Genomic DNA, 14,655 nt, shown 5'->3' with positions numbered 1-14,655 from the left:
TTTAATTGAGTTGTTTGTCTTTTGTTATTGAATTATGAGAATTCTTTATATACTTAGTGTACCTTATCAGATATGTAATTTGCAAATTTGTTTTCACTTTCTTGACTCTGTCCTTTGAAGAATTGCCCTTTGATTTTAATGAAGATCGATTTGTCTATATTTTCTTTTGTTGCTTGTGCTTTCGGTATCTTATCTAAGAAAGCATTGCCTGATTCAAGATCATGAAGATTTATACCCCTATTTTCTTCTAAGAGTTTTGTGGTTTTAGCTCTTAACATTTAGGTCTTTGATGTTTCACACAAATTTTTAACTTTAATTTTTTGGGTTTTTTGCTTTGAGCAGAAATATTACCAAATGAGAGTTTTATTTTTCATTGTCAGCATTTCAGTGTATTTCCTTCTGATGCTTTCACACACATGTACACATGCTTGTGTGCATGTGCACACACACACTCACACACAGGCACACATACTTTTTTTTTTAAAGCTTCTCATTTTAGAAATAGAATATAATCTTTGGGAATAGAATTATAAAGAGTGTGCATTTTCAAATTTTAACTCTTCATTGTGAGCATTAACCAAACTTATTTTATACCTATATCAAAATCTTCTCCAAAAAGACTTACTAGTTCAGAATTTATGATTTAGATGTGATAGCATAGGTTTTTGTTGTGGTTATATCTATAAATTGAACTTCAGGTTTAATATTTCTCGACCTTCTTTAGGTGGGGATGGGATAAGAGTGTATGTATATGGATACAGTTACTCAGTAACTATCTGTTATGGTTGCATATGAGTAATGTATATGTAACAGGTTTCAAACTATTTTTCTCATTGTTCTCATAGGTAGACCATTCTTACCAGGCCATATGTTTTAATTTTTTGATTAGAAAGGCTCTCTTTACATATGTATATATACATACATGTATGTACACACACATACATATATTACATGTCCATATCAGACATAAATATAATTGGGTGTTTAATTATGGTATCTGTTGTGGGCAAGAATAATACTTGAATGTCAACTTAGAATTTTTCAGTGTACTTTAATATGCATTGTTGTCACCTCCTATGAAATAAGTAGATGAGAACGGTGGCTCGGAAAGGCTAATTCTCATCCCAGATCGCATAGCTAACATATGCTGCAGGTTTCATGTGAGCCCAAGTATTTTGATTTTAAGACCAACTCCTTTTACTCTGCAATGCTTTCTTGGGGAATCAAATCAATGCCTTCTCCATGTGTCAGAATAAATCTAGATGTGCCCATTCAACTTTGTAATGACTTTTTAAAAAAATGAATTATATAATAAAAATTTAACATATACCTGAATATGTATACATATATATGTTATTTATGTGTAATTAATGTATAAAAAAAGAACATATCTTAGATGTCAGCTTAATGAGTTTTAACAGTTGTATGCACCCGTGAAATCACCATCCAAGATTAAGATACAGAACATTTCACCCCAGAAAATTAATTCATGCTTCTTTCTGGTCAGTTATTTCTCCCCTCCCCCGGGCAACCACTGTTCTGATTTCTGTCAGCAGTTTTGTTTCTTCTTGGATTTCATATGAACAGACTTGTACAAAATGTGTTTTTATGGTTGGTCTCTTTGCTTAACAAAATGTTTTCAAGTTACCTTTGCTATTGTGTAGGTGTCACTAGTTGGATTTTTTTATTTGGGTGTTTTGTTTTTAATTTTGCTGAGCATTATTCCATTGTATGAATCAACTACAGTTTGCTTGTCCATTCTTCTGTTGATGGACATTTGGGTTATTTCCAGTTTTTATCTATTATAAATAAGGCTGCTATAAACATTCCTGTAAAATCTTTTTGTCAACATATGCTTGCATTTTTCTTGGGTTACTAAGAGTAGAAAAAGATAGATGCATGTTCAATTAAAAAAAGCTTCCAGTTGGATCTTTGAAGTGGATGGACCATTTTACAGTCTCATCAGCAGTATACAAATATTCTAGTTACTCAGCATCCTCACTAATGTTTGATATTGTTGGTCTTTTTATTTTAGTCATTCTGGTTGGTGTGAAGTGATATCTTACTGTGGTTTTAATTTGTATTTCCCTGATGCCTAACGATATTGAGCACCCTTTCATGTGTTTATTGGCTGTTCATACATCTTTTTTGATGAAGTATCTGTTCCAGTCTTCTGCCTATTTTTGTTAGGTTATTCATATTTTTGTTACTGATTTGTAGAAGTTCTTTATCATCATGGATACAGTCCTTTGTCAGATATGTGTGTTACGAATATCTTTCCCAGTCTGTGACTTATCTATTAATTATCTTGATGTGTGGCAATTTTTTTTTAAAACAAAAAGATTATAGAGAGTTTCTTAGACACATCCATAAATTTCAGTGGGAAAAAATTTAATGTCTGAGTCAACAAAGCAGAAAGTTTAAAAGTTGAAATGGACTGACTTATATGTACCTTCTAGTTATGTCTCTGGTATCTGTTTTCTTTTTAGGAGGAATTGTTTCTTTTCTTTCTTTTTTTTTTTAATTGAGGTAGAGTCAGTTTATAATTCTGGTGCCTGTTTTTAATGTTGTTAAACTCTAGTCAGTGCACTTACCTGACTGATCACATTACCTCTTTCAGAGAGTGTCTACTTCTGAATGGATAGAAGTCATAAAATTCAAAATATATTTATTGCTCAATAAAGGATGAATGTAATCCCTTCATGCTGCAGATGTTTTTATAGCCCTGTATGAAATACCCCTTGGAGAACATCTCTCTTCCCTTGGTGTCTTGCTTTCAGTTTGCATAGTGCACTCACATTAGTTAGTGGACAAGAACTCTGTGAGGCAGATAGGGTGATTGTTGTGATCTCTGTTGTATTAGGAAACCAAGGAATGGAAAGGTTATGATGTATCTAAGGTTACAAAGTTAACGACCATATAGGTCAACAGCCTTCCAAACCAGTAATCTTTCTGCTCTGCCATCTTCCACCCTTCAGCCTGTGTGTGCACATGTGCACACACACACACCCATACCCGTACCCATACCCATACCCATACCCATACCCATATAGGCACAGCAAGAGGCCCCTCGTTGGCTGGAGGATTTACAAATCCTGGGAGACACGATCTGTAGCTTGCCAGCTCCCCATACTTGTCTTCCTCAGCAAGCTGAGCTTGCACAACTCTGTAAAGGGTGGTTTGGAAATAGTTTCTACAACTCCCATCCCCAGGAATCAGTGTGGATTCGGCTGTATGCTTGCATGCTTACGTGAACACACATACATATGCACACGTGTTAAAAGCTCATATACATTTGGTTGCTTTCTCTCTCGCCTTCTGAGACAGCCTGACTCTGTCTATAGAGTGTGTATCTACTTTTACTTTAAACTAAACACCTCTACCCTTCTCGGTCTCTTTCCCTCTTGCCTTTTCAGATGGCCCACATTCTGCCTGTGGAGTGTGTTATCTCCTAAGCCGCTCTCCCTTCTGAGTGAGACTACACTCGGTCTGTGGAATTTGTATCTCTCTAAATAAACTTGCTTTCACAAAGGAAAGTTCATATATATTTATGTCAGAGTGGTGGGTACACAAAGTATTTGAGTCTTCCTTTATGCTAGGTGGAGGTATGTGTAACTCAGTCTACTCATATCCAAACTCCCTATCATATATCATCATCCAGCCGTGAGCAAATTAGCTTATCCCTTTCCAACTGTCACCATCCTAGGCTATTTTAGAGAGAACCATAGCATTTCCCATTGCTGAATAAAATATCTATAAGAATGTTTGGTTGATGGTGAGTTGTGAGACAGAGTCACTATCTCTTCCTTTTCCTCTTGCGTCCTAGTGACAACTAATTCTGTGACTTTTATAAAATTTTCTGGTTATTTTAAATGCATATATTTTGTACATCTGTTCCAGGAGCTGGTGTGGCCTTAAACTGAAGTTAGACTCTCATCAGTCTCTGTAAGGGAAGACTTTATAATGAATTATTCGGATTGGACATTTTGTGGTTGGAGGGCAGTAGTTCCAAACCATAAGACAACAGATCAAAGAAGGAAGTAATCAGGGGACTTGGCACAAGCAGAGCTAGGTCCCAGCCTCTTTGTGGACTGTGCCCCAGGGTGGGATTGTGAGGGCAAGAGGTTGAACAGGCCTAATCCTGTGTGCAACCCCGTGGCCTCAGGCACATCAGAAGTGTGGTGACATTTCAGTATTACATCCTTTTCTCCTAACTTTTGCCGTCAATTTTAGTTGGTTTATTTTCTCATTAAAAAAAAATTGTGACACAAGATTAGATGGGAGTTTTTCCCTTCTTTTCATTTCTGTTGTATATAGGTAAGCCTCATTAAAAATGGGTTTTGTTCCCTTTTATTGTGTCATCTGTAGCTCAGTTTTAGAACAAAGAAATTGCAACAACAAGTTTGAAGATAGAAGTTTAGCAATTAGAGGTTAGGAGTTAATTCTGGTGATTTGGTGAATGCAAAAATTCACCAAAGGTATTGTATGGAATGATATGCTATCTAGCATAGGCATCAGGACAAGAGGCAACAAGATGTCAAATTAGACAGTGTTCATTTAAGACTATGTAGCTGTGTATCATGGTTTAACTTGGAATTTTATTTATCTTGGTGTCTGTTATTTCAGATCACTAGTTTTATTTGGTTAGTTGGTTTTTTTTTTTTTTTGATGTTCATATATGCATGGGTAGTAAGACTTTAAAAGTTAGGATCCACAGATAGCTAGTGCTAACTATTTTTTAAAAAAGCATTTAAAGTATATAAATTACTAAATTTACCATGGGGAAGATTTTGTGAGAGAGGACCTAGTCTTTAAAAGAAGCCATTGTTTCTGAGAGCAGTTCTGTTTGTGATGGTGAAAGGGGGAGCCAGGGGTGATTTGGGTTTTTTTTGTTTGTTTTTGAACAGTTCATACATTTGTGTGATTCAGAATTTAAAAGGTACACTGGCATATGCTTTACAGATTCTTTCTCCTAGCTATTTATTTCTCCTTCCAGGAGGCAACCAATGTTTTCATCTCTAAGCTATTCTGATTTTGTTAAACTTAGGTAAATTTTGACATATTTGTCATCAGTGGGTACCTAATACTTTATGTTCTGTTTGTTACTTGGCATGGTTTTATTACCTAATCTTACTGCCTGATAAAGAGCAGATAATTGTTTCTACTTAACCTTTTCTTATTGGGCATTGACTTTTTTTTTCTGTTTAATTTTATTGCTTTTTAAAATAGCAGACACTAGCATTTTGTAAAAATAGAGGTACTTTTTTTTTCATTGAAAAGTTACTATATTTTTATTTCATAATTTAACACTTCTGAAATTCTGTATTTAATGATTATATTTACTGTAAGTAGTGTTTTTTTCTCTGTGAAAAGCTGTTATTAAATTCACGATATCACTTAAATAATCAATCAAGTCTTAAAATAGAGAAGAAATGATATTTTCCTGATGTGTTTGTTTCTCAGAGGAGAAACAGTTAAGGATGTGATAACGTCATAATCCTTGTTCTCTGTCACTAGATTTCTTCCCAGAGTGGTTGAATTAATTGCAGATTTTTCCCTCCTTCCCCCTGTCCCCAGTTTAATACGTATGGGAGAGTGATCAACCTCAAATTTTAAAAAAGGACAGTGCATATTTGTCTAGTATGTTTCCCTTTAAGTATTATAAGATGTCCAACGTTTTAGATAAATTAAATAGCAGTCTTTATTTTTTTTCTAAAATTATTCAGTGTTTTTGGATCGTATTTGTCCACATATTCTTAGGTCTATCATAAAGTTTTAATAAATTATTATTAATTTTTAAAGCATATACCCAACATGCAATTGGTAGAAATTTTCTCCCTCAATCATAGTAGAGTACATAGGTAGATGTGAAAGAAACTCATAGATGTGTGCCTTTTTTGTAGTGTCATTGTTTCACTGTTACATACTCATCGTATTTCATGTATATATCTATGTTTAGTTTTGTGGTTGTGTCCAGTGCATTGGTGGGACTTAGTATATGTGCTGGGTAATAGACCTTCAAAGCATGCAACAGTTAATGTGTTTGTGTCTTAAAATATAGTCATTTACTTCTTTTAATTATACTGTTTTAATAGAAAGCTTGTTACATGTACATGTAGGACGAAATTTGAAGAGTTGTTAAAGAAATTCAGATCTCAAACTGGCAGTTACTTCCAAAAGGATCTGTGAGAGAGGGAGGAGGGAAGGAGGGAACCGCAGGGTGGAAGGATGCTGGCTGGAGTACTCCTGCTCTGCAGGATGTTATAATTGACCAATGATTTAAAACATGAAGGGACTTTGTATTTATTTAAACAATGTCCATATTTAATGAGTAGCACCCAGGGGTTGACATCATCTGATGGTGGCAAATTTGGGGGATTATAATAAAAATTTGTTCTTTCTTCCTTTTTTAAAAATCTGCTTTAGTTTAGAACATAAAGCACATTTTCCCAAAGATCGTCTTTGTAACCTTTATTTATTTAAACAAGAGATTTCAGGGAAGTAGTAAACATTTTTCAATTGGTTTGGTCTTTAATGCTAACTACGGGAGCAATTACTTGGATTATCATTTTAACATAATTTTTCACCCAGCAATCCTTTTCAGAGTATTGTTTGCTTAGATTGAAATATTGAAATACTTCCTCCTGATGCAGTGCAACAGATTAAAAGAGAAACACAGACAAATCAACATGTAAAATTGAGTCAGTCGTCATTCAGGGACCTGTGTGCCAGTGGTCTGGGTCGTGTCGAGTTGGGAGTTGCAGGAAATCCAGAAAGAGACAGCAGATTGCTGCACCCTTAGTGCTTGGTGGACAAAAAGGGGATTAGGACCCTGGGGAATCCAGAACAATAAGCTTCCCACAAGGAGGTAAGGAATCTTGTGTCAGTGTTGGCAGTTGTGGGTGTTGATGGGAATAAGGGATCAGGATTGGGACTGGAGTATTCAGGAGGTTTCTGGCCCCAGGCCAGTTAGGAGAATGGGCTGGGACTTGCTGCTGCTCCTTGGAAGGGAGCCTGGGAGGGCTGTGGAAAATGAACAGGCATGTGGACAAAGGTAGAGTATTGAAGTGGCATTGACCGCTGCTTGTGAGTTTTATGAGTGTTGTTCGTAGTCTTTCCATACCTGTGGAATTACCAAGCCCAATGAGGCATATACTTCCTGTTTGACATGTGACATGCTATTACAGTGAGGTTGTGATTATGTAATGTAATTATGATTATACGAATCTGATTCTGATTATATAATGTAAACAGCTACACTTGAGATGAAGATACATGCAAATAAGTTTTTTAACTCCATGAATGGAGAGATATATATTTATGTTTTAAATTTTTTATTTATTTTTATATATCCATATATACACACACATAAACACATTTTTTTTTCTTTCTTAAAGAAACCACAAAAGGAGTTGGTAGCAGTTTTATTAAACATTCTTTTTTTCTCCTCTACTAGTTATCAGGTTTCAGGTGCAAATACACTTTCATTATTCAAATTCAGATATCTCTCAGTCACCACTAAAGAGTGTGGAGTGTGGCTTTGTACTCATGGTAACTAGATATTCTATTTCCCAGCTCTGTCTTGAAGAATTTTTCTGGTTTGGTCTTGAAATGATACTGAAATTGTCTTTCTAAATTACCTTCTTTTGTGTGGGTGTGGTTGTATGTCTGTCTCAGAGTTTTGATCAGGATAATACATTTTAGAATATGTGACTTTTTTTTTTTAATGGGGAGGGGGAAGTAATTAGGTTTATTTACTTATTTATTTTTAGAGGAGATGCCGGGGAATTGAACCCAGGACCTCATGCATGCTAAGCATGTGCTTAACCTCTTGAGCTATACCCTCCCCCCATTTTAGAATTTGAACCAGAGTAGACTTTCCCCCTTTGACCTCTGTGGGGCAAAAACACTTCTGTGTTAATTGCCCTACAGTCCAAGGAGAAGGAAGCAGGTGGTCGAGGTGAGGAGAATGCTTGCTAAGAAGAGGAAAGAAAACTATTTTAGAGCTGAATTTTAGCTCCAGCTTGGTAAAAGATACCAACCAACCTTCTACTGTCTCTTTCCTTTTCATTAGACCTCCTGCTGCCACATCTGGCTTCACTTTTGTTTTCTAAGTGAGTTTATTAGTTTTGCCATTTTGGATATGACTAGGTTGACCCTGGAAAGATTGCTTTGAGAAACACTCTTGACATTTCAAATAGAAACAAACCTAGACATAGATTGGCTTGAGACAGAGTTTGGGACCATCCTTTAAGAGTCCCTTCAGAATATCGGTCAACGCATTGGACTCTCATTCCCGTCTAAAGAGGGAGGCAAAAAGTGGTACAGTGTGGAGACTTCTCCGAACTTTCCTTGGTTATACTGCTGATCGGGCTCTGATTTGGAAATCTGCTTCTGTCTCTCCTTTCTTGCCTGCAGGCTGGCGGTTCTCAGGTCATCTTTACTAACCCGCTGGAGATAGTAAAGATTCGCCTGCAGGTAGCTGGAGAGATCACCACAGGGCCCAGGGTCAGTGCCCTGAATGTGCTCCGGGACCTGGGACTTTTTGGTCTGTATAAGGTGGGTAGATTGCCTTGGGTTATCTCAGTAGAGAGGTTGTAATGTACTTGATAGAAATGTGAAAAAATGTGGAAACCAGACTTCTCCCCCTAAATGGAAAAGCAATCTTGTCCAGCAGGGTAGTCCCTGGAGTAGTAAATCAAACAAAAAGGAAAAATCAGGACACTTCTATTAGAGGCAGTGGGAGACACAAACACACTCTCCTGTTGTCTTCAGGCTTTTATGAAGCTGCCGGCAGGGAGGCCAGCACTGCAGACCTGCTGGCTTTAGGTTCACAGTCTTTTATTTGATGGTGGGTTTGGGAAAGTTTCTTAGGTGTTCTTTTGGGGCTGGTTTAGGACTTCAGAATAGTCTTATGTTTATTTTGAGTCTGAGTTATCTCTATTGTTATCTTCCCAGTAGGAGCTTCTCTTTGTCTTAATAATTTGACCACAGTGAAACAGTAGTAGAGTTTGGTAGGATTCAGGTCTTTAAGAAGTTAAGTGGTGGGATTTGTCAATAATGAATTCCATTAAAACAAAACAAAACAAAACAAAACCAGAGTGTACTGTACTTTAGCAAAATGCCAGTCAATAGATTCCTTCCCTGCAGGTACACTTACTCCATCATTACAGATCAGATGTAATGGAGCAGAAGCTATTATTTTTCTTAAACAAGGAAGAGTCTTTCTTTCTATTCTTCTGCCTGGTATAAGGGGAGAATACGTAAATTTAGATTTTATAGACAACTGTGTTTCCACAGCATCTGATTTATTTATAGATCCATCACTGTAGAAATGTGTAAATTGGCTTCTGTAGCTGCAAATTGGAAATTAGAAATTCTCTCAATTAGAATGACACAGCTACAACCAGTAAACCAGTGATGCCTATCTTGAAAAAGCTTTGTACACATTCCCTCCCCTCTACCCCCAGTTTTCATCCTTTTTGGAATGCCCTTTGAAAGCTGAATTTATTAATACTGTTTCTCTCTGTATCATCCTTCGGAAGAGTCCCAGGAATTTTTTTTTCAAAACACTTGATTTTGTCTTTTAAAAACAGAACCATTAGGGAAACAAGTACCAAAGGTAGGGTATTTGCCTGGCTAGCTGAAGCCTGGGCAGTAGGGTAATAAGGGCTGAGGAGGGTGTTCACTGCACCCTCCCGGTCACTGAGACAAGCAGTCCCTGGGTGGTTCTCCACCCGCAAGGGCATCTCCTGCTGAAATATGTTGTGTGAGGTCCCCCCCACCCCATCCTCCGCTATTTAGGACATGGGGAATGAGGAGGGAAGAGTGGTGGTTTCTTTTTCCCCGTCCCAAGAATAGTCACCTTCCTTTTCCACTGCTGCTGTCTACAGCTTCTTAGCTGGTGCTTCAGGGGCTCTAAGCTGAGGTGAGTTAAATTGGTAATTTGTTCACTTTTGGGGCTTCCTTTGCTGGTCTCTTTGAAATCAAGCTGTTCATACTGGGTTTCAAGTCTATTCCCACCCACACCCCTTGCACCTACCAAAGCCAAACAGAACAAGCAGCCTAGAGGTTTGAGGATTGCATTTTTGTTAACCTTAAAAACTGAATTTATATTGGAAATGCCAGAAAATTCCTAGTTGTGGGAAAACCATCATTACCCAGTTAACTAACTCGAGGACTCCATGATCCACCAGCCTGTCTCCAACTTTGAGCCGTGTGTATTTCCCAGTGCCCCGCCAACTCTCCCATTGCCCTCCCACGTCAGTCCCAATGTTGTTTGAGGGACAGCCCAGGCTTGTCACCCTGAATCCCTCAGGGCATTCACACCTTGTTTACACAACTGTTTCGTACTATTTCCTCACTGTTTGACAGGGTGCCAAAGCGTGTTTCCTCCGAGACATTCCCTTCTCTGCAATCTATTTTCCTGTTTATGCTCATTGCAAACTACTTCTGGCTGATGAAAATGGACACGTGGGAGGTTTAAATCTCCTTGCAGCAGGAGCCATGGCAGGTAACTACAATTTTTTTTTTTTAAACCAACCCCTTCTTCTCCCAATTCTCATAAGAAGTACAGAATCTTGATACAGTTTTCCCTTTTATTTCTGGAAGGGTTATTGTCTGTATATGACTTAGTTTACTTATGATCGCTTTTTCTCCTTTGTGGGATGTGCTATAATTCTGATGAGAGTTAATTACATTTGCATAATGTGGATAAACAGCTTAATGCAGCTTAGCAACTCAAGCCAAATTAGCTCTGCCCATCTAAATTGGGTTTTCATCATTAACATATTTCTTAGCCTCCTCTGTCTCTGAAAACTTGGGTGCAGGCAAGCTAGGCAGTAGGTGGAAAAGTTCTTCATCAAATCAGTTGCTTTGCTGTACCTCGTCCTGATGCACAGGTCTAGCATGCCCTTCCTTTCTAATTCTGTATACTGGAATCTACATGATTTGGCTTTGAGTTTGCTTCAGGAAGCTGTTCCTGTTCCTTCTACCATCATCCTGTCAGACCAAAGTAAGCAATGCTTACCCAGCAGACCACCCTGCACTCAGTTGGCATCTCTTCTCTGTCTGTGAACACTTTCGTCATTTATTAATGGTTTTTTTCAAAAGTTTCATCCTTTGTATTAATCTGGGTGCTCCTTGAGGGCAAGGGTTTCATTCTGTTCATCCTTGCCTTCCCTACGTGGCCAGCATAGTAATAATAGGAGCTCAATAAATGTCAACGGAACAGGCGAAAACCTCCATTTGGTCCAAGGTACCGAATTAGGCACAGAAGAGATTCCATCTGAAAGAGGAGCCTAACAAATTTGAGAAGGTACTAAGATGCTTCCTTCTAATGTCACAACCCAGCCTTCCTCTTGAGTTGTGAGGGAGCTCACTTGGGATAGAAGGGGAGGACCAGGCACCCTTCGCTGCACCAGCCCTCAGAAATGACAGAGGCAGGAAAGGGCACATGTTTGCTCTCCATTACAGCTGGTCAGGGCTGGAAACATGCAGGGTGAATGAACACAAACCCAGTGCTGTCCCCAGCTGCTCAGTGTCACTCTGACCACCTGGGATCCTGGCACTGTGTTGCTCTTACGGGGTACGTTCTCCTCTGGTTTGCTGGCTAAGCACAGCAGGACAGCCTAAGTACCTCCTGAAATGTGGTGTGTGGCAGGAGCCCTTGGTTCTGGGGGTGCTGGCTGGACATGTTATTCTTCTCACCCATGATGATAAGGGAATGACTTGTGATTAAGAAGCTCTCCCAGGGAGCTTTGGGCCCTTGTTTGGAGTCTAGCAACTCCCTTGTTCTGTGGCGTTTAGAACTGCAATCAATTGCAGTGATATCGGAAAGCCAGTAAAGCTACCTTCTCAGTCTTGGCACTGAGTGTTCGTCCAGCTCCTTTCAGATACTCACCAAAGTCTCCCTGTTTTAAGTGAGGGCCATCCAGTCTTCCCTCCAGTCTTTTCTCTCTGTCTTCCAGTCAGCAGCAAAGAACAGGCTAATCATGGACAGGCATTTTGCCAGTGGTTGACGGAACCAAGTAAACATTTTCATGGAACTGTCAGCACCAACTTCTTGCCCACAGATATTTGATGTCAGTTTTCAGAGTGAAAGATGGATTTTTCTACTTTTTACCTATAAAGCTTTGCTGGCAGGCATTGAGAACATTCAGAATGCAGAAAATTTCAAAGTTGACAATTTACCTAGTTTCACCTAAATGAGGTGGAGGGCTGTGGGGGAGGATATTTCATCATCGCTAACAACCCCCCTGCCCCCCGCCCAAGTCTACCAGCTCCGTCTGCACAGTGATGATCCATGACATTCAGGCCAAATTGAATTTCTTCTCCCTGAGGAAGGAGTTATAAGCTCCTTTGTTCCCTGTTTTGTTTTATAAGTAAAAGGTGTGGTTATGAAATCCATCTTGTGTGTCCTGCTGCTGATCAATCTCAACATGGCCCCAGGGAGCTGGGGCACAGGGCTGGATGACAAGGCCTTTTGATGATCAGTTCCCCTACTGTTCCTTAACTGGTTGCCTGGCCTCCTCTGCCTCAGTTGTAATGACTTCTGTCAGATACGCGTGTCTGAAAGGAGTCACAGTCAGCTCTCAAGTTAGCCCCTCAAACGGCTGAGTGGATATGAGTATTGATATTCACCTTGCACAGTAAGGTGACAGGAATGAGCAGAAAGTACTACAGTTTGGTGTCAGATGTTGTTAGCAGCTCATTAAATTGACATTATCTTCACTTCTTATTATACATGAAAATACCATGTCTTATTTAAGAAAAGAAAGCAAGGAAAATATTGAAACCTAAAGGGGAACAGGTGGGAATTGTCCTGGTAATGCTGCTGCATTTCTTCCTCTCACAGTTGTTTGGGATCATGCAATGTAAAATGATTTTCCTCATTCAGAAAGAAAATATAATTTGGCCCTGACCCCACTGAAGCAGCAAATAGGCTTGTATATCCTTTTTTCCATTAGTGCCCAGGTATCTATTTAAGAAGCTTCGAGTTAAAGCAATTAAAGTTGCTAATTGTACTGTTAATGTTAGCAGTATTTCTATCCTTTGTAAGGTACTTTGGATGAATTAAATGTGCCTTCCTCCTGAAAGGTGTACCTGCCGCTTCTCTGGTGACCCCTGCTGATGTCATCAAGACAAGACTGCAAGTGGCTGCCCGTGCTGGCCAGACGACATACAGCGGTGTCATCGACTGTTTCAGGAAGATACTCCGGGAAGAAGGGCCCTCGGCATTTTGGAAAGGGACTGCAGGTAGGGGCTGGGGCCACGCAGAAAGGCTGGCTGACTTTAGGGTCCTGCTCCCATTACTCACTGGTCGTCTTTGCCACAGTCATCCCGCTGTTAACTGCCCGCATCTCATCTCTCTCTTTCAGCTCGAGTGTTTCGATCCTCTCCCCAGTTTGGTGTCACTTTGGTCACCTATGAACTTCTCCAGCGGTGGTTTTACATTGATTTTGGAGGCCTGTAAGTGCAGCCTATAAAGATAGCACCAAAAACCAAAACAAGCCTTTGGCCTATAAAGGCGGTTTTTGGAACTCTTAGAAACCGACAGGACAGAGGATCCTCCAGGACTAATGCATTTAAAGCAAACAGTGGGCTTGAGAAACTTCAGTGTTAGGGGGAGTAAGACCTGGACAGGGTGACATCATACCCAGTATTAAGCAGCTACTTGGGGAAAGTTTAGGAAGGCAGCAAATTAAAGTATTATGTGAATAACTGTCTTTTAATTGTAAGCAAATACTAACTTTCATGGACTTAGGTCCCTATTTGGATTTTTATTACGTATTTTATATTATATATATATATCCTTTTAACCAGAAGTAATATAAATTTGTATTAGTAACACTTTTGTAAACATTCTTTCAAAGACTCAGTCAAGCCCTTTCACACCTCCAAGATTTCATTATTCGCCATAATTTGTTGTTAGATAGGTATAGATGTTCTTAGAGCTAATTTATTGTCCCCTCCAAAAAAAAGATTCAGAGAGAGGTTATGCCCCTGGACGTAACCACTGATGAAATTGGGGCCAGAAATTGGGCCTCTTAAAGCTTAGTATTTGAAGCCTGTGCTGGATAGAAGAGGAATTGCTTGTTGTATTTGGTGGGTGGGAAGGTTGTACCCAGAGCAAGCAATTATCAGCTTCTTAGCAAAAGATAAAATCCCCATATCTGAGTTTTTACCTCATAAGCCTGTGAACCCTTTTCCTGCTCAGAAGCCAAGTAGAGAATTAGCTATTAAACCAGGTAGAGGAACTGATACAAAGAAAGTCAGAACAGCAATCTCTCAATTCCAGGCTTTTCTATACTTTTACATTTCTGTAAAAGTAAGAACTGTATCTATTTCTCTTTAAATAATTTTGGTAATAACCTATATGAGTCTATTATTTTAAAAATTAGCTTTTTTATTATGTCAAAATAAAAGAAAAATGTAAATTTCCTATGATTAATTTATGCTCAGTGTAGAAAATTTGGAAAACAGAAAAGTATGAAAGAGAAAATCATCCATAATCCTCCTTCCCAGAGAGTTAGTTTTTGAATATGTCTTCTGATCTCTTTTCTGCAGGTCTGTTTATATATATGAAATTGAGGCCATTTCTCTTCTAAATCAAATATATGAATGTGTTGCTTTTAAAGCAGCTGTAAGAGGGGA

The 14,655-nt window shown here is 38.8% G+C and overlaps 1 protein-coding gene across 2 annotated transcripts in view; it reads left to right on the top strand.

Moving 5' to 3' along the window:
• The window catches only part of SLC25A12 (solute carrier family 25 member 12), a 79,251-nt gene that overhangs the window by 63,182 nt on the left and 1,414 nt on the right, over positions 1 to 14,655 (top strand). For both annotated transcript variants that reach the window (XM_006195326.2, XM_014568260.2), the window contains 4 exons: positions 8,419 to 8,559; positions 10,375 to 10,513; positions 13,099 to 13,257; positions 13,380 to 13,470. In XM_006195326.2, coding sequence (XP_006195388.1) covers positions 8,419 to 8,559; positions 10,375 to 10,513; positions 13,099 to 13,257; positions 13,380 to 13,470 — 530 coding nt within the window. The remainder of the gene's footprint in view (positions 1 to 8,418; positions 8,560 to 10,374; positions 10,514 to 13,098; positions 13,258 to 13,379; positions 13,471 to 14,655) is intronic.

Source organism: Camelus ferus, chromosome 5 (assembly GCF_009834535.1).
Source record: "Camelus ferus isolate YT-003-E chromosome 5, BCGSAC_Cfer_1.0, whole genome shotgun sequence".
NCBI lineage: Eukaryota > Metazoa > Chordata > Mammalia > Artiodactyla > Camelidae > Camelus > Camelus ferus.
This window is presented reverse-complemented; position numbering and strand designations above follow the sequence as displayed.